The 22913-nt window shown below is 33.7% G+C and overlaps 3 protein-coding genes across 3 annotated transcripts in view; 1 reads left to right on the top strand and 2 right to left on the bottom strand.

Annotated features, from left to right (window-relative positions):
- Window positions 1-10385: 10385 nt before the first annotated feature.
- Window positions 10386-11142, bottom strand: LOC133179370 (mucin-2-like). The gene is made up of 2 exons (XM_061314142.1): window positions 10890-11142; window positions 10386-10719 (listed from the first exon to the last, which is right to left on the bottom strand). The coding sequence occupies exons 1-2, from the start codon at window positions 11041-11043 to the stop codon at window positions 10412-10414; spliced, it is 462 nt and encodes a 153-aa protein (XP_061170126.1). The 5' UTR covers window positions 11044-11142; the 3' UTR covers window positions 10386-10411.
- A 2081-nt stretch (window positions 11143-13223) lies between these two features.
- LOC133179369 (uncharacterized) lies at window positions 13224-16510 on the bottom strand. Its single transcript, XM_061314141.1, has 3 exons — window positions 16363-16510; window positions 15998-16180; window positions 13224-13830 (listed from the first exon to the last, which is right to left on the bottom strand). The coding sequence occupies exons 1-3, from the start codon at window positions 16490-16492 to the stop codon at window positions 13610-13612; spliced, it is 534 nt and encodes a 177-aa protein (XP_061170125.1). The 5' UTR covers window positions 16493-16510; the 3' UTR covers window positions 13224-13609.
- A 1861-nt stretch (window positions 16511-18371) lies between these two features.
- LOC133178983 (E3 ubiquitin-protein ligase UBR4-like) overlaps window positions 18372-22913 on the top strand; it is a 50802-nt gene continuing 46260 nt past the window's right edge. Inside the window, exons 1-10 of the mRNA XM_061313650.1 lie at window positions 18372-18506; window positions 19921-20018; window positions 20119-20222; window positions 20419-20548; window positions 20783-21158; window positions 21387-21630; window positions 21764-21823; window positions 22003-22178; window positions 22348-22456; window positions 22563-22703. Of these exons, the coding sequence (XP_061169634.1) occupies window positions 18385-18506; window positions 19921-20018; window positions 20119-20222; window positions 20419-20548; window positions 20783-21158; window positions 21387-21630; window positions 21764-21823; window positions 22003-22178; window positions 22348-22456; window positions 22563-22703 (1560 nt within the window). The 5' untranslated portion in view covers window positions 18372-18384. The remainder of the gene's footprint in view (window positions 18507-19920; window positions 20019-20118; window positions 20223-20418; window positions 20549-20782; window positions 21159-21386; window positions 21631-21763; window positions 21824-22002; window positions 22179-22347; window positions 22457-22562; window positions 22704-22913) is intronic.

Here is a 22913-nt window from a genome sequence, read left to right as displayed (position 1 = left end):
GCTATTTGGGGGACGACCATTGGACAGATTATTTATTTTCTTCTTCACTGAAAAATTTTTGACAAGCAAAAAGGTAAAGGTAAAACACCCAAACTCTATTTTGTTGGGGGTGGGGGGTGCTAGCACCAGTCAAGGACAGATTATTTATTTTCTTGCCATTGGAAGACAGATTATTTATTTCCAACATTTTCCAGGACAGATTATTTATTTCCAAAATCTGCAAGCCCCCCCCCCCCCTTCAGAATCAAATATGTTCCCTTTTAAGTTTTATATGGACTGGAGATGGTATTGTAAATGTTTAACGAGCTATGTCTCGTCCATTAGTTGCGTATTTGTTCACAATTCTAGTGACTTCATTCATAAATCATATGACGTTTTGTACCAGTTGCTCCATCGAACAACTGACCACCTATATTGATTGACTAGGGACCACTAGAGTCCACTCCATCATTTGCTATCAGATGTACGGCGCCGTTATCGTCTATATATATAAAGAGGGTAAGTAAAAAGTCTTTAAACTTGAATATTTTGAGAGCTGTGATTTCTATGCTCTGTAATAGTAGATTTATATATGTGCACGTGTATTGATTTTTTTCTAATATGCAATTATTATACATGTATTGAGCGATCCAATCGGTATTTTATGAAACTGGAAAACTAAATTTGCACGTGTGGTAGCTAGGGGACGACCTTTTGATTCGATGGGGTGCAGTTATTTATTTCATGCCAGTAAAGGACAGATTATTGTGGCTCTACCCTATCCCGGGTGTCATGATCTGAACAATTTAGAATCTTCACTACGGAACCTTCCACACGTTTCCTCTATTATGGTACAGTGGCTCTTGAAGAGATTTTAATGACCCCAACCTATTTTTTTTTTTTGATTATCTCCCTTTGAAGGAGGCTTGGCCCTTCATTTTACCGGGGAGGGTGGGGGGTAACATTCATGCGTGGAGATGGTGTTATGGGTTGTAGTAGCACCTGTCAAGAAACAGATTATTTTAAAGTTTCAGTGGTCCGTTATATCCTGTTCGACCTTTTTCCTCTTTTTTTGGATGGATATGGGAGTGATCACTCAGTCACTGGATTATATATAATAATGTTTTTTGTTGTCTTGGCTGTTGTATATATTTATATGGTCATTTCAATGTTTACAGTTTAATTGCTCTTGATGTGATAGCCAGACGTCACCTGTTTGTCCAATGCCTTCTCTGACGGAACAGTGTTGTAAGTTGTACGGTATTTATTGATGTTTCGCCACAAAGTAATTGTTGCAAATTGTATCGTTTACTGCACTTATATTGTAATATTTTAACTAAATAAAAGAAAATTATTATACATTTTTTTTCAAATATGGGCTAAAATTCAAATACTTTAGTAAATGGTAACCATAACTATGGGGTGCTGTTTTGGTATTTATTGCCTTTAAGTGATATCACCTATTCAAATATGTAATATCACTTATTCAAGTAGGTGATATCACCTATTCAAATATGTAATATCACTTATTCAATAGGTGATATCACTTATTCAAATAGGTGATATCACATATTCAAATAGGTAATATAAACTATCTACATGTATTTCGAATAGATGATATCACCAATTCGAAAAGGTGATATCACCTATTTGCATTTCTTGCAACATTAAATAATGAAAATCCCTTCTTTAAGACAATCTAGCTTCAGTGCACAGTCGAAGAACAATTTTATTTTCTTGGCATTCTATTCAAAAAATGTTACAGTGCTCTCGTTACTCTTAAACAAACTTTGAAAAAAGATTATAAACGATTCTCTGGACTTGTTGAACTTCATTCTCTACTATATCAGTATTGATTAATCAAATAAACGGAAAATTTGTTTAAGTTCTTTTTGGCACAAAAGAAGGGGATTGGTACACAATTCGTATTTAGATGTACACAAAAATGATCCATATATAACAATCTGATCTTATTTATGAAAAACTAGATTTCCATGCATTGACCCTAAATTCGGACTGCCCTTTTCCCCTGTGTTTAAGTCTGGGACAATTAAAAAAAACGTGTTATCGACCCATGCAAAGTTATACAAGTTTTACCTGTGTCAGTTTTGCTATATTTATTGATACTTTCTCTTCGTTATATTATAACTTATGTACAAGGAGACTGAAATGTTACCCCCTGTATCACATGTATAAGGTAAATGTATACAGTATTTGTACATTCTTGGGAGCAATTGTTATTTCATTCATATATAGTCTGAATAGATGATATTAAATATCACCATTTCAAAATGAATAGGCGATAAGACCTGTTTTGATAGGTGATATCACTTATTCAAAAGCTAAAATAGGTGATATCACCAATTCGAATAGGTGATATCACCTATTCAAATTCGTGATATCATTTAATGGCAGTAAATACCAAAACGGCCCCTCACACATAAATCCCCTGTTGATGGTTTCTTAGGCTAAAATGTATTTTAAGTTAAAAATCAAGAATTGGTCTTGATGTTGATGTCATGTTCTAAATTTTGAATTTACTGGTGTAGAGAAATACAAAATCTAGAACATCATATGTTGCACTGCATTTTTTTCAAAGATGCGAAGGATAAGAAAGCGCCACTTTGATTTTTTTTTTTTTTTGCATAAGATAATAAGTGCGTCTCTTCGCGCCTAAATTTCAGTTCAACTTCTGTATACATGTAGGTAGCTTTAAGTATATTTCATCTTCCACAACTCATGCACAGGTACTTGTGGAGACACCCCCTCCCCGCCCCCACAAAAATGTACCCTGGTCTGTTAAATTTTCAAAAACGATTTTTCTCAACTTGGACCAATTTAAATAGATCTAGCTTCCTTGCTAAAAATCTTTAGGGGAAGAAACCCACACTGATTGTGATTATCATGAAGATTTGTTTATAGCTCAACTAAGCCAGAATGCATGTGCAAGTGCTCGTTCTCAGGAGACCACCCAACCCCCTCATAAAACAAAACAAAAAAAAAGCCACTCTAACACATACCCCGAGATCGTTGAGTTTTCAAAAAGAGGCATAATTTCGTAGTTTTAGTAGAGCGTTGAGTATTCCCTGTAATCTTGCCAACAGTTTGCTTTATACATCTTTGGGTAAAGAAGATTTTCAAAGTTGTATTTGTCAAAGATGACACACTCTGGGGCCTGAACGCTGGACCCATGGAGCCATAAATTTCACAGTTATGGTAAATGACTAAGTGTTCATTTTAATCATTTAAATAGTTTATCTGCTAGACGTCTATGGGATAAGAAGAAGATTTTCAAAGGTGTTAAGTATTTCAATGTATGATCAATTTAACCCCACCCTGGGCCTGAACGCTGACCCAGGAGACAGGAGTTTTAGGACTTTGATAAAGAGTTATGCACACATTGTAATCATTTAATCTGTTTGCCCACTAGATGTCTTTTATTTAAAAGAAGAATTTTTTTTCACTATTTGACTACCTGGTATCTTAGCTCTGAACCATAGACCAGAGTGATATATAATTTCACAGTATGGTATAAGCCTAAGAGTTCATCTTGTAAACTGCCTTTAAAATGTCCAGGAGTAAAGAAGACTTAAAAAAATATAATGTAATTTCAATATATGATTAACTAATTCCCACCCTCTTGTGCCTGAACCATGGACCCATCATCCATGGGGTGTGAATTTTACAATCTTGGTAAACGTGCGAGTACTCATTAGATTCATGCAAACAGTTTGCCTGTTCAGTGTCCACAATAAAGAGGAGATTTTTTAAGATGTAATGTATTTTCAACATTTCATCGACCCTGAATCCAAGGGCCATGAATTTTATAGTTTTGGTAGAGGGCTCTTTACTTATCGTTATCATGTTTACAGTTTGACTGCTTGATGTCCAGGAGTAGAGAAACGGATTTATGAAAAACGCATTAATTTTGATGGTTTGGTCCTGCTACTCCGACCCCGAGGAGGCAGAGAGCGATGAAATTCAAAATTTGTGTCCCTGTACTCATAGAAGCTTTATACCCAAGGATTATACTCTAAAATGCCCAATATTTGTCCCGTAAATAAAACTTTGATGGAGAAATCTCTAACTTCTAATTTCTGGAAATGACGTAAATTCAAAATTTCAATGAATTTTCGGGAAAAATGTATATACGTTAATATTTTGGTTAAAATTCGTCGAGCGAGCTTTGTTTTGATAAAACGGGGCAAAATTTTTGCAAGTGTGAAAGGGCGAAAATAACACGGGGCGAAAATAAAACGGTATACAGTAATGTGAGGAATGATAATTTCAATGAAATATACTGTTACGGAGCAGTTTTGCGCTCTTTAAATTACATGTATATAGTCAACAATTGAACAAATCTTGTCCATTTTGTCCTCTTTCTTAAAAATAACGGAAATTCCAAATACCGTATAGCGGAACTCTAGGCAGGGAATGAGTATTTACTCAAGTACATGAAAAAAAAAATACTGTAAATATTAGTGCATCTTGTAGATTAATTGTTTAATGATCATTTTTAGTAAATCTGTCAGCATAAATGACAGACTCATCTCAAATATACCTCATACAGGACCCAAAGGAATGCAGTTTTTATTTGCTAAAAGTAAAAGCAAATCGAAATACAAACTTACTATAAACTATTTGTTTGTTTGTTTGCTTGTTTTTTTCTTTCAAACTGACAATTTTTCCCAAACTAACGCCCGCGAGTGACGTTAATCATAGATATAACGTTGGACGGCCTAAGATATGTTCAGAAAGATTTACTTTTACACCAAAAATAGATCATATCTCCATATTCCATTAATTCATGAATCACCATCGTAGTGGATTTAATGCTTACTCAAATATCGGTAAATACAGGGAGAAGAAATTTTAAACTGATTAAAGCTATCTTCTTACACGCAAATTTAGCGCTCAAATAAGTTAAAGTTAGCACCACGCTAAAAACTTCCACTACATGTATACGGTAGTTTCTGACCTCACAGAAACAATATATGCCAATAATCTACTTCCAAACAATATTTTTTTTTTTGTTTATTCAGATATACCAACACATTTTTACAGGGGACAAAAATAAGCGTAAACCGTATATGGTTCTTTGGTTGAAAATGTTTCTCAATTCTTTGGGAGAAGCTGAATATACTAGTATATAAACGAGCGACGCACGACAAACAACGCGCAACGGCGGGCAAAAACAATTTTGAGTCACCTGAATAACTCAGGTGACCTAAAATTTAAACTTTTCCCGTGTACCACCGGGCCTGGAAAGACAAACCTTACACGAGGCTTCTTTGACAATTGCAGACTGGGGGTTATTTTAAAAATCGTGACCACTGGGCTTAGAGGGTCAAGGTCTTGTATGGGAATATATAGTAAGCGTTATTAAACTCTTTTGAGGCAATAAAGCCAAGATCAGTCACATTGGTATGCAAGCTTCTTCACAGTGTAAATTGTAGATCCAAGCTTGTTCAAAACATTGCACCCAGGGGTAGGGAAGGGCCATATTAGAGGCTTAGTTTGATATTACAAATAAACGAAAAATCTTTTTTCTTTATTTCAAGAACAGGACTTCAGTTAGTCATTTTAATACACAAGCATTTCCAGGTATTACGAACTCGGATTTTTTTTTCAATTCCTGGCACTTGGGGTTGGGAAAGTTTGTGGTCAAAGTCATGCATAGAAAAAAATTATGACAAGTGTAAATTTTAGTCTAGCCTTAATTAGTAAATTAAGAAGTAAATCAGTCATCTCTGTATGAATAAGAAGGCTATAGATTGTCAAACTGACAGTAAGCCTGAAGAAACTGTAAATTAGATAGATTGATATCATGAAGTTTAATTTGGACTCTACAATATTTACATGTGTAGTTTACTACATGAGATTTGTTTACTCGGGTGAGCATTGTTGCCCATTAGTCTATTGTTTCAAATTAATCAAAGAACAAGGTATGGTTTCAATACAAATCTTGCCCTGTATTTTTTTTTAAAAATGAAGGTGATGTAAAAAAAAAAAAAAAAAAATTAAAATCATGCTTTCTGAATCATTAAAATTCCATGCAGAAAGATCATACAAATAATTTTTCTCACATGACCTTCTAAATGCTAATTGTGACCGGCTTCATAAACTTGTGCATTTTCCCGTATTTTCTTTAAAAGTTGCAGAAGACACCAATTCTCTATGTAATTTTCTTTCAGATAATATTGACCACAGGCATCGCCCACAAAGATTTTGAGATATGTGATTTTTTAAAGAATTTTACACAACATATTCGAAAATTAAAGTGGGCTACGGCTATGGACACTATTTTCTTAAGGAAATAACCCTTCAAATAGGTCATTTTGAGGCCTTTTCTGTTTAAAATAGAGAAATGCATCAAATTAATGACGTCATATTTCCAGAATGGTACCCCTTCATGCCAAATTCTTTCCTGATTTATTGCAGTCATATACTCAATTATGTAATATTTAAGCCAGTTTCAAAACTTTTTGATTGTTGCCCATTAGTCTATTGTTTCAAATTAATCAAAGAACAAGGTACGGTTTCAATACAAATCTTGCCCTGTGTTTTTCTTAAAAATGAAAGTGATGTAAAAAAAATTTAAACCCTTTCTGAATCATTGAAATTCCATGCAGAAAGATCATACAAATAATTTTTCTCAGGGCACGATAAAGCTAAAACTGTACCTTCTTTGACAAAATTCAATGATGACAGTTTTGTTTTTCATCCACAGGCCTGTACGCTTATCCGTACATTCACTGTCCATGGTATGACGAAGGTAACACGGATTGGCGACTTCTCCTCCTGTTCGGTTTCCTCCTTTTTTTGGGAGAGAAACTCTCCACCGACGGCACGAATCTGCTGAACGATGTAGCGAAGACTACCGCAACCATTTTGATCCCAAATCCACTACCCATTATTTTACCTCTACCGATTATTGTTAGCTGAATAAAAATATCTGAAGATAGTTATATTCTTTGTGTTGATAATGTCAAAAGCCTTTTGCAGATTCCAGGTCAAAATCAAAGGTAAAAATGAGATTTTCTGTTCAAAATGTGTCTGTCTCTTACAAGTCTGTTTGTTCGCTATCAATATATTCGACACACTCCCTTGAATCCATGACTAGAATTCAACTAACGTTTGCATAAGGCATCCTTGGATATTCCAATATATGTAGAAAATAAAAACAGACAGACTTTCATATAGAACGGCAGGTCATCACATGCTAGTATTTAAATTTTTAATAAGAAAGCATCCCTATGTAACGCATAACTAGATAACTAACTAGTTATAACTAAATAATAATCGTTATAACGAAATAATCAACTCGTTATAACGAGTAACTCACTGTAACGAGATAAATAACTCATTATAACGAGATAATTACCTCGTTATAACGAGATAATTACGTCGTTATAACGAGTAAAATAACAAATATCACAGGAAACAGAGATACACTCGTGTTTTTTACATATAGTTGTAGAGTGAGATGGTATTCTTAACGGATTAATTAATTGGGTTCGGGTTGGGATTTGGTTGGGGGTTTGGAGAAGGAGGGTTTGGACTGCCATTATCAGTAATATTTGAAAAGGGGTTTATGGAACCACTGCTATTAAACATCCACCGGAACGACAAAAGTAACAAAAGCAGGACGAGCAAGGCCAGTTTTCTCCTCTTTTCCCCATCTTTATTGCACAACTGGACCCTCTGCAGACCGATAGTGACGTAAACACCATCTGAATTCTGAGAACCTGCAGAAAATTATAAAGACTTCTTTAAGACAACAGCTCTTCGATTAATCTCGACTACTACAAGGTCACTTTACATTAAATTGAAGGAAAGAATAAATTATAATACATAATTGATTCTGCAAAAATGTATCTGAGTATTATAATAGTTAAACACAATTCAGATTCAAATTGCGTAACTACTATTTCCCATCTTCTTAAATAGATAAATCTGACAAAGATTACAATGTATATAATTTAATAAAGGCGTGTTATTAAGTAACTAAAGAAACAGGGAAAAAATACTTACATAAGTTACTTAGATATTCTCTCAATAGAATATTACTGACGGGATCCCTAGCTGCCTGTTGGTACAGGTTTCCATTAGGATAACTGTTCAATAATTGCTGAAAACTTTTATGAACAAAAACCCCAAAGGTCAGGAACAGCAGTAGTAATCTTGTTCGTACCATTTAACTGAAAGATTACGATAAAATACTATACAAATCACCCTAGCTTCGTTTTGTGTGCATTGTCCAACAGTGTCTTGCAAATAAGCCTCTTTAAGAGTGACAGAAATCTTTTTTGCCAACTCGGCACGGGTGTTATGGAAGTTACCGCAAGTTGAACAACTTAAGGAGATAGGTGTCATTTTTTCTCACTTATTTCCTTTCAACTATACCCTATTTGTCAATCATAAAAATCTGGCTTTTATCTGTCGTGTATTACCTTTCCTACTATCTGGGATCCCGAAAACCAAGATTTTGATTAATGTACATGTATATAGGATTGCGATCATATGTAGAGTTATACATTGCACACAAACAGATAATTTGGGATTGGTGAAGGCTAACTTTTAAAGGAAAAGTGACTAGTATCCAATTTTGATTGAAGCTAAGTTCCACACAGAATTCAATTACTACTATGCACGAAAGCCTATAAGGATCAAACTACAGGGAAAAATACTGAAGGTTGTTATAACGCAAAATGAAAAAAGCGCAATAACGCGAAAAAGGGCGTTGAACCTTTCAAAATGCATGATAATGCGAAATGAAAAAGCGTTATTGTGTCTTCAAAAAGCGTAAAAAATGCGACGTACGTGGTGGGGGTTGTTTTGTTATTTCTTGTGAATAGGGTAAGGGTAGGTTAAAAATTGGAGAAATAAAGTTTTTTTAACTTCAAGAAGCTTTGGTGGTAAAGGAGCCAGGGAGACTGTTGTAGATAAGTTTAAATTCATAAAGCTTTCAAAACTTTTAATGTCACAGTTACATTACACATTATGTTCTATCCTACAGCGACTATTAGAAATGAAGCTCTTCATTGATTTCTAAAACTTTTCTCCAAGAAAGAACATCATAGTAAAGCCAGCACCAGTTTCATATACGGTGGAATCATTTTTATTCGTGGAGGCCAATGTTCGTGAGCAATCAAAAATTTACTTTTTTGTGGGGACGTAATTTTTGCGTAACCGTATAAATAGAAGATTGTTGACAAAGTTATAGATAATTAGAATGTAAATTCATGGGTAAGGGTGGCTCATGATCATTGATTCCCAACTATTAATTATGAAGATTCTATAGTAATTGCTCACCTGAGTGTAATAGCCCCCCCCCCCCCCCAAAAAAAAAATTAAAATAATAATGAAAAAAAAATAGGGAGAAATTAGAAACCTTTAGAATATAATGGACAAAGAGGAAGATTGTACATACCAAGAGTTACATGATTTAATTCTTTGTAATTTATAGGCTAAAGCTCACATGGTGTGTTGCATGTGCTTTATACATACATGTCATCGAATAAAACACTGTCAAAATACATGTAAATGAAAATTAAAATGTTAAGGTTTTGAATCTTTCTATACAAATTGCACTTTATTTTAAGACAGTACTCTGTGGTCCGGTTAGGGCAAAAAAGTTAATCGTTTAAATTCGAATAAAAGTGTTACTAGTTAGAATTCAATCAAAATTTGTAAAGCAATTACCTTTTGCTAAAGATGAAAGTTCACATTTCCACTGGAGATGTTTTGCAACAATTGCTTATTTTTTAATCATGCGCCATAAAATGCACACGATTGTGTCATAATGATATTGGCACAAAGCGCAGTTAATCATTAGTATTTGTGACTTTTACGTTCGAAATAAAAGTTTGTCACTCCCTGCAACTGCGTAAAAGAATTCCTGCAGACATAAATTACATGATATTTGACCAAGTGACGATGCAAAGTCTCTTAGCAACCATTTCGCAATATTACGACAACAACATAAATTAATGTCAATTGCAGAAATGGACGCAATAAATCTGTAGTACATGTTTTACTTGTACATAGTTTTAACAGTGCTTGTTTTTCTATTTATAGCTTCATTTGAGAGAGAGAGAGAGAGAGAGAGAGAGAGAGAGAGAGAGAATGAGAGAGATCGATCAATGGAGTATATTAATTTTTGCACTTTTAGTCCCTTTTAGCCTAGGTCCTCCCACCCCCGAAACAAACAAATGTATGCTTTCTTTGTATGGATATAACTTTACACCACAAAATATTCAATAAATTTAGCAATTCATAAGAAACACAAAGTATTCAATAAATTTAGCAATATATAATAAACACACATTCTTTGAAACCAACTTTCTGAATTTTCGTCCATGTGTATTGGGATTAAGACTGGAGGGTTGAGATGTTTTGTTGAGCTTGGCGACAATGAGTTGAGAAGGGATTATCCGGCGGGTGTGACCGGTGGGGTAGTAGTTGGCACGACCGGTGGGGTGGTAGTTGGTACGACCGGTGGGGTCGTGGTTGGTACGACCGGTGGGGTCGTGGTTGGTATAACTGGTTGGGAAGTGGTGGTTATGACGGGCTCAGGTCCCGGAATTATTTCATCAACAATTTTTAACATTAGATCTCTTGTTGGCTTAAATAAAAGAGCCAGTAGAAACAGAATAAGTCCTCGGTTGTCCTTCTCCTTACACAATGGGATTACGTCAAATCCAATATAGAGATACACTTCATTGTCATAAACTTTACCTGTAAAATAAAACATGCAAAATTTATTTTAAGGAATAGTGACCCCCCCCCCCCCAAAAAAAATGTGTATTTATCTCACTTTTCACGCTAAGCTTTTTTTTTTTCAAGTTGTAATTTTTTTTGGAGGGGGGGTAATTTTTTTCTTTTAAAAAAATCAAACTAGTACTTACATAATGATTTGATGTATTCCTCGACTAATTTTCCATGAATCTCATCGTTACTATCCAGGTAAATGTTCTCTGTTGAAATGAATTCTGGTAGTTGTGTTCTCACCCAAATCACAAGGAGTCCAAACACCAGCAGAAACATGAAGAGGTATTTCATTTTAAGCCTATATACACTGAAACGACAGACGCTATCGACTGTAAATATACACCGTATCTCTTGTGGTGGTTAAGGTTCATTGACCTTCGGATAAGAAAGGTAACTCTCACTAGAACAAATGACAATAATTCCTTTACAAAAATTGTCATGTCAAAATGACATTTCTGTAAAATTTTGTCCTGCTTGGTATGCTGAAATTATGTGCATTTTAAAGTATAATCATTAGCGTTAGAGCATACCGGTATTTTTATGAGTGAACAGAAGGACGACAAATCTTAAAAAAGTTACTATCTATATAATATGCTTTAACTGTTTAAATATTTTCAAAAGACTTCTTCTAAATTGATAACGACACAATCCCAATAATAATCTTAAAAATATTGGTACTTACCTAAGGGGTAAACATTTCAGTCGTCAATTTCAGTACTAAATAGGAATGTCCATTTCTAAGTCATTTTCGTGTTACCAAAATAAAAAAAAATCCCCTATATAATAGATCCTTCACGACAAATTTATTCCTTCTCTTGCATATTTACTAAGGGTGCTTTACCGAAGGCTGAAAACCTACTCAGAGGCGAGAAACGGAAGTAATGTTGCGTGTTGTTACATAGCTAACATGTGCGTGAAGCAGTATTACGGCTAGCCGCAGGCCTCTAGATCGTCGACTTTATTGAGCTATATATTATTGGTAGCTCAAATATAACTGGTTATTCCATTCATTTTTTTTTCCACTCGTTAAATTTAAGTTAAATATAAAGCAAAAATCATTCAAGTAATTACGAATATGATTTATTGTGCTTTTTTTGTTTCAGGAAACTGCAAACTTTTCGGGTGCGTATCATTACCGCTACATTTTCAAAATTGTTATTATCGCTACATACTCATTACCGCTAAAAAAAGGTTACATTACCGCTACATTTAAAAGTATACAATACCGGTACATTGCCTCTTTCGTTAGCCAGCGGATTATAAATGCATGTACAGATTGATTTTGATTTAAAGTATAACATATACATGTACATGTACATGCATAGGATCTGTTTCCCCTACTAACCACGGGGAGGTGAAAGAGATTTTTTTGAAAGTGTTAAAACCAAGCATTTTTCATGGATAAAACATATATTTTACATAATTGGTAGACCTTTGAAGGCCATTTGCTTAACGTACTGCTGTCTGGAAATCTCTCATATGAATTATAATGAACAGAACATAGTAGTATTCCGTGCCATTGCTAGCTGATTTGATATGTAGCGGTAATGAGTTGTAATCGGCAATAGTCTTGTTGATAAAATGTAGCGGTAATGATTACCCGAAATTTCGAAGAAATGTAGCGGTAATGAGTCGAAATTTTTCGCAACGTAGCGGTAATATTGACCTCCCAACTATTCCCCATCGTGTATTCGTTGTTTTATTCATCTGTGTACAGAATAAATTTACTATAATGTAAATAAAAAAGAATCTGCAAATTTGACAAGTTTATTGCTGTGTAAGCTTTAGCAAAGGAACAAAAGCATGAAACCACATGTACTTTATAATGCGAGTTCTCAAATGTCTTGAAATGAAATAAAAGAGTGGTTTATACAAATCAAAGTAAATTTAGTACACATCTAAATTAATTTTTTTTTTTGTTTGAGGAGGATGGTAAATTGGACTATCAAAAGAAATACAGAAGATTCGTAAATACGTTAAAAATAATAAAATAAAATTAAATTGAAAAAAATAATAATAATAAAAAATCGAAGGAATTTTTATCGCTTTATTTCGCGAGAAACACCACTAGCGAAATAAATTTACTCGGTTCCATTTGTATATTGCTGAAAGTGATGTAGAATCTCTGGATCAACTACCCATTCGTAACTTCAAGTTCTCACGATTCTTTTGAAAATACGACGTACTCTCTTAAAATAAGGAATATACAGTAAGCGCTGGATAATTTAATTTTTGATTAAGTTTAATAAAAATGATGATATCAATGATGTTTTTATAACGCAAAACTTAAATCTTCACAGGTATTTTTTAGGGGGGAGTGGGGATGTCACAACAAGGGGGAACTGAAATTTGACTTTTAGATTTTATGTTGATCAGTAAAATATTTTCAAAACAACAGTAAATGTGGTTAAAGGATCAATTTGACAAAACAAGAGACAGAGATCAATAGAAAAATTTATTGAACCGAAATAAATGACATCCAAAAGCAAATTTAAAAAAATCCAAGGACCCATTTTACAAAAGAACTTACGACTACGACCAAATGAACTTTTACGATTTATTTCATTTTTTACGTTGATTAAATTGTAATTCTATTGAATAAGAGAATAAGAAGAAAACAGTTATGTAATAGAACTATGTAAAAATTTTAGACTAGTGTAAACAAGTCTTAGTCTAAGTTCTTTGTACTGCAGGCCCAGGGAAGTTCTCGATAAAAAAAATAGCATTTTATGATCCAAAATCAAAATCCAGGATTGCTATCTTTTTAAGATAGACAAATTGAATATGGTCTGTACAGACCTTTGCTTGTCTTCCAGCAATTAAGTGATCCTTTTTATAAGGTCGAAAACGGCATGATTTAGCCGGCTGGGGTAACAGGGGGTGGTATTGGAGGGGTAGGCGTGGTCGTAACAGGACCTGGGAGTAGGTCGTCGATAATATTTATCAAAGTGGTTCTCGCTGGCTTGTAGCAAATGAAAAGCAACAACAGTAAAGGCAGCCAACTTTTCTTCCTTTGTTCACACAAGGGAATCATTTCAAAGCCGACATTTAGGTGAATTTGGTTGCTGCTCAACGTACCTGTTTCAAAGAAGATAAAATACTAAATGTGAATAATAACAAAATGTTGACATATCGATAGGTAAATATCGATGCGTTTTATTATTTATTTTGTCAAATTTAGGTGGTTTATATTTCAACTTACCTGTTTCAAAGAAGATAAAATACTAAATGTGAATGTTAACAAAATGTTGACTATTCAATAGGTAATATCAATGCGTTTTATTTTTTAATTCTGTCAAACTTAAGGACATATGCAACGTATACGTAGTTTGAACATTATTGTCTTTTCCCCTGGAGTTGAAGAGTTCCAATACTTGAAGGATCTGTGTGCTACTCTTTAAATGTCTATATATGGTGCTGTACACCTCTTTAAAACAAATTTGGATGAAAAAACATATAGAATATATGTTTAGTAATTTTTGTGTAATACAAGAGTTTTCATCATTTAATATCTATTCAAAACCCCTGGTAATGCATGCTGATTTTTAGTCTGCGAACATCTAATGGTATTATAATTTTGAATGTAGAATATCTTAAAAAAATCATCAGTGTAGTTAAGGTACGTTGAGTATGTCCTTAAGGTAGAACCTATGTCGGAAAAGTCTTTGTCACAAGATTTTCAAACTTTCCAAAATGATAACTTAGCTCTCGCTTATCAATCATTTAAAAATATATGGTATGTTTCTTTGTTATTAAATGTAGTGCAGTCTGTGCAACTTGGAAAGATAATTTTACACAGCGACGACATATTTTCAGCCATTTTTAAGGGTACTGGTCATAAAGAGAATATAATAAATCACTAAAATACTTCTTCAAACATCGTCGTTTATACACTTTATTAACTGAACCATATTTAGCAATATTATTCAAGAATAAATTCTTTTTTATTCAATTGACATAAAAAATTAAGTCCACATTTCAACAAATATAGGCAAATGTGCTCAATATTTTTTGAGTCAATTTACCACCTAAATTTGTAAATATTTTTCAAAAGTCTTTGTCAGAATGTTTTCAATCTTTAATATGATGAAGAACATACCCAAATAATTACAAAAAGTGATTAAAATATATACCTTTCCCCGCAGACGAATGAGAACACTCTATTTATCCATACTTCTTTTGTTGACCTTTTTGCACTTACACAGGATTTAATTATTAAATTACTGTTTTTGGGTTACGTTCAGATTTACAATGTGAAAATTTATCAAAAAAAAATTTTCTTTTTATTTAAAAAGATAATATTTTAGGGAAACATTATTATTATACACCAACCATTATGAATAATTAACAAATAATTATGAAAGGGAATGCACGTCATTTCATGATAGACATTACAAAATTTACACACAATTTTTAACAGATCTTTGACTCAGACACTTTTCATCAAGATATTGTACTATTTAGATTTCTTAGGATTTTTGATTTCCTTCGAAATAGTTGCATGTCATTCACATTATCACAGATGTGTAACTTCATTACATGAAGTACGGGAAAAAGTAACATTAAATTAATTATGACGTCATAATGGATCTAGCACCAAAAAGACAGTCTAAACTCATTTTCTCAGTATGACGTCATACGACGTAGGTTCTACGTTAAGTGTTATTTAAGAAATAATGTATCATTTTTAAACATCTATCGGGATATAAATACGGGTTGGTCACGAGATCAAATTCCATAAAGCCCGAAGGGCTTTATGGTAAATTTGATCTCGTACCAACCCGTATTTATATCCCGATAGATGTTTAAAAATGATACATTATTACTTATATTTACATTTATGACTTATTCATATTTTATGTTTTCCTGATTATAATCTTTAACGCGTGTAATGTTTTATTTTTCAAACTCAACGGCACGTATTTGATCCATTGATTGCGCGTAGACCCTTTATGACGTCACTGAGAAATTACGTCGAACGTTTATGACGCGAGGAACCCGTGTTTATACGGATATAGATACGCGTTGCTTTAAATAGTGTTATATAAAAGAAAACGTTTGCAAATGTAAATATATATAAATATATGAAGAACATCCCACCCCTCAGACAGAAGCATTTACTGGAAAAAATCCCATACACATGAAGATAAGAAATGCAATCACATATGAAAAATGGAATTTAATGAAAATATATTACGCATATATATGTGCAGAATTAGCAGAAAATCGGATGACCTTTACTTACATAAAAATTCGATGTATTCCAGATATAGAATGGAGTGCGTGGGGTTCAAGGGTTCGGTCATTAGGTATAAGTTTTGTTCCAGTTCATTGTAAGTTGATTGTTGTTGAGAGGCATGAATCAACATTGGAACCAACAAAACCAGGGGCAGAATTTTCATTGCTGTCCATGAGAGAACTTCTTCAACTGTTGGTACAAAAATCACGTGATTGCCAAACTATAAACATCAGTTTTATATACATGTATTTATTTTTCGGTTTGTTAAGCGCTTTTCCTTATATCATGCTTATTTGAACAGAAGCAAAAACAATTTCATTTTATCAAGGAAAAACAAAACCCAAAATTCCCTAGAAATTCAAGAGTCATACCTGAATGTTTATTTCTCTCTCTCTCAGAAAGACAGCTATGATGCACTTCAAAAGTAGACAAAGTGTTAATCCATTGTGTATTTAAAATATTAAGAGTCCAGTTAAATTCACCATACACCTCTTTGCTCATAAGACAAATAATTAAATGTTTTATAGAACCTACAAAAAGTTGGCGCTCTGTGATGGGTGAACAACCCTCACGATCAGCAGGCAATGGATATTGTTGCATCATCAATGTTGGCGTCCTTTGATCATTATGATTGCCACTCATTTATTATAAATTGGGAACCACTTTAGACTTACACCAGTATATATGCATGCATGTGTATATATTTTCATCTTTACCCATTTATCTAGACGGATATTACACATATACTTGTTGCATTATTTTTTTTTATATTCCACACTTAATTGTATTCAGACGCCCCAGATGTCATAATTATGTGTCTTCATGATGTATTGCTTATAGCCACACACAGTTTTCATTCAATGAAGACTAGACTCAACTGTGTAGCTCTATTTTCGACCTTATAGCTGTAACTTAGTCCATCTATTAAATGGAGAAATATAACTGTTTATTAAACATTTAACCTTTATAATTATCACACAAAGATGTGTGTTGTAAGAACCCTAAACATTATTTGCAGCATTGTTTATTGGCATTCCATTTATATATAGTGAAGAAACCAAAAAATAGATGACCCAAGAAGGTTATCTCTCTCTCTCTCTCTCTCTAGTTTTTGGATTGTCTGTTTGTCCGAAAAATTTAACATTGTCCATAACTGTCAGACTGGTTGGAGCTAGGGCTTTCATATTTTACATGTATATATTCCTTATGACAAGACCTTTCAGGGTTCGAAATAATTGATGGCCCGCTGGTCTAGGGCCAGTGAATTTTCAGTCTGGGCTAGTACATTGCAGAAGGCATGTGCCCTTTGGGTCAGCATTTTTTTATGCATAATAAAATTCATTCACAGTCGGGTTAGTTAACTTGACAGGGTTGTGTGTCCCAACTTCTGCTGCTTCTTCTTTTGTTAAATTGTACTTCTAAGTATCACAATATAAAAAATATTACTATTATTATTATGGTTTTGGGCCAGTCTTTTTCAAATCTACTGGCCCAGTGGGACAGTGAAAGTACTAAGCTGACCAGTAAACATTTAAGGTGATAACCCGAGTGACCGGTAAACAAAAATAATTATTTCTAGCCCTGCCTTTCTTGGGTACCAATTAACGTATTTGACCTTTTAGACTTTGACCTTAGAGTTTGACCCACTTTTGGAAAAAAAAAATTTTACTTGGTCATAACTTTTAAACCGATGGTGCTAGGACCTATACTTCACATGTGTATTCATTATAACAAGTCCTTCCCTTGGGTACCAACATTTTGGCCTTTTTGACGTTGACCTTTTAATATCAGAGAGTGTGAATTTTTACAAAAGGCTAGTTTTAGGTTATATTTTGGAATTTTCAGGTGTAACACTTTGCGAATATGTCATAGAAAATATCTTATTTAAAAAATGTCAAAGAACCCTTGGAGTACGGAATAAGGGGGGGGGGGTCCCAAGCACCTTTGCTTTCCGTTGGAAAAAAAAATGACTTGGACTAAGTCACACACAAGAAAACAAATTTAATGTCTTATCCTATGTTTGTGCAATAGATTGTTACATTATAATTTCTAATTATATTTTTTGATTATTATCCTTGAGGATCACTGACTCAAAATCATAATATTTATCATGTCTCTAATTAATAATTGAATTTGTCACATCGGTTCTCTACTGTAGAATATTTACATTCAGTATAATTTTCTTTACGACATCCCAAATAAAGAATTCAATGCTTAATTAAATAAACAATTTCACAAAAAATAGCATTATAATTCTTCGAAAAACGGAATGATTTTTATAACGATGTGGGAATATTTAAAAAAAAAAGTGTATGAAAATCGACTCAAAAATCGTACAAGTTAACAAAAAACTCGATCTCGTACTCACCACGAGAGAAAACGAGAATTGAAAAATGGCTAGCAGAAGTCCCGGAGGATTAGAGTGGTCACTCAGCATAAAACCTTTGCTGATCGCTCCCAATGCCTCCTTAGACGTCGAAATTCTTCCCAAGTTATGTAAATCAATCACACTGAGGTATATTTAGTGTTTGTTAAAGATTTAAAAATAAATAAGAATCAATTTATTATTGATATGGAAATGACTTGCAAATCTTCCTTTTCCGATGTTCGCAAACCAAGGCGGTTGACATTCGTCTTCTACATTTTGAGGGGGAAAATGATAATATAGTACTTAAAAGATGGTATATGAAGAAATTCTAGGTCATATGAATGGCTGAGAATAGATAGCCATACATGACGTAGTATACTTAGTAAGATACTTTACTGACTTTTACAGGTTGGGTCCCAAATGGGATATAATAGCCCGTTTGGGATATAATATCCCAAATGGGATATAAATTTACAGTGCAAAAAATGAAAATTTTTATTTTGGCTATAAATATCATAAATCCACATCAACATACTTATAAAGGAATAACTTTCGGTTTACAAGTTTTTTTGTATGCCCACTGTTTAGGAGATTGATCCCTCGGAAGTTCCTAAACTTCTTGGGGATCAATCTAACAAACTGTACGGTAGCAGAAAAACTTGTATGCCAAAAGTTATTCCTTTTTAAGAATTCTGATGCGGATTTATGATATTTATAGCCAAAACGAAAATTTTCATTTTTTGCACTGATAATTTATATCCCATTTGGGATATTATATCCCAAATGGGCTATTATATCCCCTTTGGGCGATTGGTCCCAACCTGTTTTAACCAGGTCCAGTCCAAAGACTATTTCTACCTACATAGCTATTAATAGCTACTTAGGTATTAAACCTACCCAGAGTAGCTATTTTTACCTACTTTTTGCATTACTTGCATTTTGTGGCCAAACGGCCGACGGCGCAACATGGTAAGTACCAAATTTCTTAATACAGTCACACTGATGAATACAACAAAATTTTGGCCAAAAAATGATTACGTCGTAAATTAACAATTATGCATTAATTACTATGCAAAATTGTTAATTTATGAAGTAATCATTTTTTGACCAAAATTTTGTTGTATTCATCATCAGTGTGACTGTATTAAGAAATTTGGTACTTAACATGTTGCGCCGTTCAGGGCAGGGCATTATAGATATTTGCTGTTATTTGATGTGCTCAGTTAGATGCAATAGTTGGGTTGTGGAAAGAATCTGTTATTGTTTGACCATGCTTATTAAAGGAGTATACTGTCCTGAATCAAAAATTGTGACAGAATGAGTATACTACAAAAAAAACCTGTACCATTTGTTACCAGGGAATTGCCTGCTTTTAATAAGGCTCTCCCATAATGTCCTTAAGAAAGCAAGTCTCTGATTAAGTCAGCTTTAATTTGCTTGTATTTGAATTAAGCTAGATTGTTTAATCTTGAACAAGTTTATTTACATAATGTAAACTTGTTTTCTTATAATCGTTAACATCCTTAGTATGAAATTGTTAAATTTTTTTTAATTTTATCAGTGAAAATGACATTCTTGGTCATGAGGATCAGTATGAACAATTCTACTCATCTTTTGTTGCTCTGGCATCACATCACCTGAGTTCTTGTGCTGGAACAGGTAACAATCCACATTTAAGCCCAAAAAATCTTGAGAAAACCTTTTAGGTAAGTCCTTTATCTTGAATTCAAAATAAATTATGCATACTTTGTTTGAATAGTATCAGGTTCACAGTTAGCAGAGATATCCAGTGCTTGTAGAGTTTTGCTGAAGTATCTTCTGAACAGACTGCAGCATCACAATGATGGATGTGCACTTTCTCAGGTAAAATATAATTACCAGTGACCAACCTAGACCTTTATTCATCTTCACTTGTCCCTCAAAGCAAATTAGGGAGAAGATTAGAAAATCAGGAAGACTTCATATTCCTAGCTAGATAAAAGATCAATATGCAGCATATCTGGTTTTGACCCTTGATTTCTTGAATTTGTAATTTCATAATTTTCTTTATTATATATAGAAAATCTTGATGATGCTAATAAAGACTCTGTGTACTGGAGCATGCAGTCTTGGAAAAGCAGATGTTTTGACATTTTGTGCCATGTTGAGATCCTCACATGCACCTCCAAACATAAGAGAAGTGGAAACAGGTACGCTTTCTTAAGTTACTTTCATTTCTGAAGAAGTGATTTTCTTGCACTGTATGTGAATATTGAGTTTCTTTGAAGTAGGTTAATTTTTTCCTGCATTTTGAACATAAAATTTAGTATATAGCAACTGTTACATAAATTTTCTCTCTCAAACATGTCAGTTCTAGTAGGAAAATAAAAATTAATACATTTTAACTGGGTAAAGCAAATCATAATTAGTTTAAATCTATACAGAAGAAGAGCCAGTCTCAAGAGAGTTGGCTCGCCCCAGACTTGACACAGGAACAGATATATTTGACCAGCTGACCTCGGCCTTTGGAGAACTGAGTGTTGGCACACCTACCAAATTGGACCAGACTATAGAGGCTGTAGCAGCAGAAGGAGATCTTACCATACACAGTCCTGGAACACCATCAGAAGAAATCAAAACAGCATTTGCCAAAAGAAACATTGCTAATCTTCTCCAGTTGGATGGATCAAACATTCTTGTTGATGTCTGCACTAAATTGACATTTTTGGAGAAATACTCACAGAGATGTAAAGATGCTCTCAATGGTGCAGCTTTTGTGATGCCCTGTACATTGTCAGAAGCTCTGACTACAAGAAACAGGTATTAGAGGGAAAATAGTTCTGTATAGGGTTTAGAGCAGTTTAAATGTTAGCTTAAAGTGCTGAATTTAAAAAAATCTAGGGAGTTGTTTGGAAAAAAAGACAAAATTATCAGAAATAAACTTTATTCATGTCACTGAAGTATGTTACTGTGGTATTTTTTCTGTACTGATAATAAACATGCATTTTCTTTTTAAACAATATTTAATGCGGTATGATATTTTCACAGTTACCAGTTCCTTCTGAATGAAATATCCATCATTTGGAGAGCCTTTTCTCTGCCTGTATTAGAGCCATTGACTCCACAGAGACTAGAGAAGATCATATCTGTAACTTTGACCTGTTTATACACATCGGTGACAGTGGCCATGTCCAATACTGTGGTCAGCTTGGCCAGTCCACAACCAGCCAAACCCAGCACCACCAAGGATGAAGAAACTGATAGTTATGGAAACAGCATTGTACAGAAATCTGTAAGTGACTTTACTTTTATTTCAAGCATCCAAAAGACTTTGGTATTTGAGAAAGCGAATTTTTATAGCTGATAAAGTTAGACATTCTTATTTTCAAAAGAACAAAGTACAACTTCATATTATTACTTTTCAGCTTGAAATATTCAATGCCATGTCACATGCCATAAAGAATTCTACAAGAGCAGGAGGAAATGTAAGTCAATTTATTATCTTCAGTCTTCACATACATGTAGAAGAAACTTTAAATGATTCTATACAGATTGTAAGTATAGAATCTATACTTACAATCTGTATAGAATCATTTAAAGTTATATCTGTACTATAGATTATGTTTCAGTTGTGGTACATTGTAATAAATTGTTTTGGTTTCAGGTGACTCAGAACATGAACTGCCTGTCTGCCTGGCTGATTCTTAATGGGATGCAGCAGGTCCTAGCTCTCACACCAGCAACAATATTGGAGAGAAAAGACTCCAACAAAGGAAAGGGGTCTGATAGCAGTCAGAAATCAAGGGACAGCATGGGGAGCAAATTTTCCAGTGGAAAAAGGTAGAAATGCAGTGGGTTTTTTTTGTATCCATCTAAAGAATTACCTGAGAAGTTGACCTAATGTTTTCTTTTTGTCAGACTTAATATTTGGAAAATAATTTTAGCATACAATTTTATGTCAAAGAAAATTAATGAAAAAGGACAGAGTAAATATGTACATTCTTTGCAGCACATCACAAGGATTTGGAGTCCTCTCAGTAGCTCTGTGTTCAAAAGCTATTCAGTTGCTGAAGGAATTGCTGGATGATTTACAGATAGAAGGATTTCTCTCAGACTCTGTAAGACTTACATTTCTGAAGTGAAAGTATTTCAGATTTAACTAAATACCAAAATACTGGATTTTGTTAGAATCAAGTCTAAAAGTGAACAAATTTTAATTTACAGGGGGATAAAAGACCAGGAGCAAACAGAATGTTCATCCCTGTAACTGCTCATATGTCTGCAAGTTCACGAGTCAACAAGCTCATGACAAACATACCTATCACAGATCTCCTCTTCAATCTGATTATAACAGCATTCAGAAAGGCAGGTTTATCTAAATATTTTCAAAGAGTGAGAAAGATTTTGAATGGCACAGCTTTATACTCTCATATTGAGTATTTCTAATAGAATGAATTGGATGCTCAGAGAATTCTCTAATCCATGAACAAGAGTAAAATGATAGTTCTATCATTACTTTTGTTGTATCATGCTGATACATACATGTAACTCAAAGCTCTTGATAACAGTATTACA

Source organism: Saccostrea echinata, unplaced genomic scaffold (assembly GCF_033153115.1).
Source record: "Saccostrea echinata isolate AGI-Se365-2 ecotype Australia unplaced genomic scaffold, CSIRO_AGI_Sech_v1 ptg000004l, whole genome shotgun sequence".
Lineage (NCBI taxonomy): Eukaryota > Metazoa > Mollusca > Bivalvia > Ostreida > Ostreidae > Saccostrea > Saccostrea echinata.
Note: the sequence above shows the minus strand (reverse complement) of the source record. Positions and strands in the feature narration are given on the sequence as shown.

What these genes read in the sequence shown, in the direction of transcription:
- LOC133179370 (XM_061314142.1), bottom strand. Translation starts at nt 11,043, where the DNA reads ATGAAATACCTCTTCATGTTTCTGCTGGTGTTTGGACTCCTTGTGATT. An exon ending in GGAATACATCAAATCATTAT is followed by an intron (nt 10,720 to 10,889) that starts GTAAGTACTAGT and finishes TTTATTTTACAG; the next exon opens with GTAAAGTTTATGACAATGAA.
- LOC133179369 (XM_061314141.1), bottom strand. Translation starts at nt 16,492, where the DNA reads ATGAGCAAAGAGGTGTATGGTGAATTTAACTGGACTCTTAATATTTTA. An exon ending in AGAGAGAAATAAACATTCAG is followed by an intron (nt 16,181 to 16,362) that starts GTATGACTCTTG and finishes TTGTACCAACAG; the next exon opens with TTGAAGAAGTTCTCTCATGG. An exon ending in GGAATACATCGAATTTTTAT is followed by an intron (nt 13,831 to 15,997) that starts GTAAGTAAAGGT and finishes TCTTTGAAACAG; the next exon opens with GTACGTTGAGCAGCAACCAA.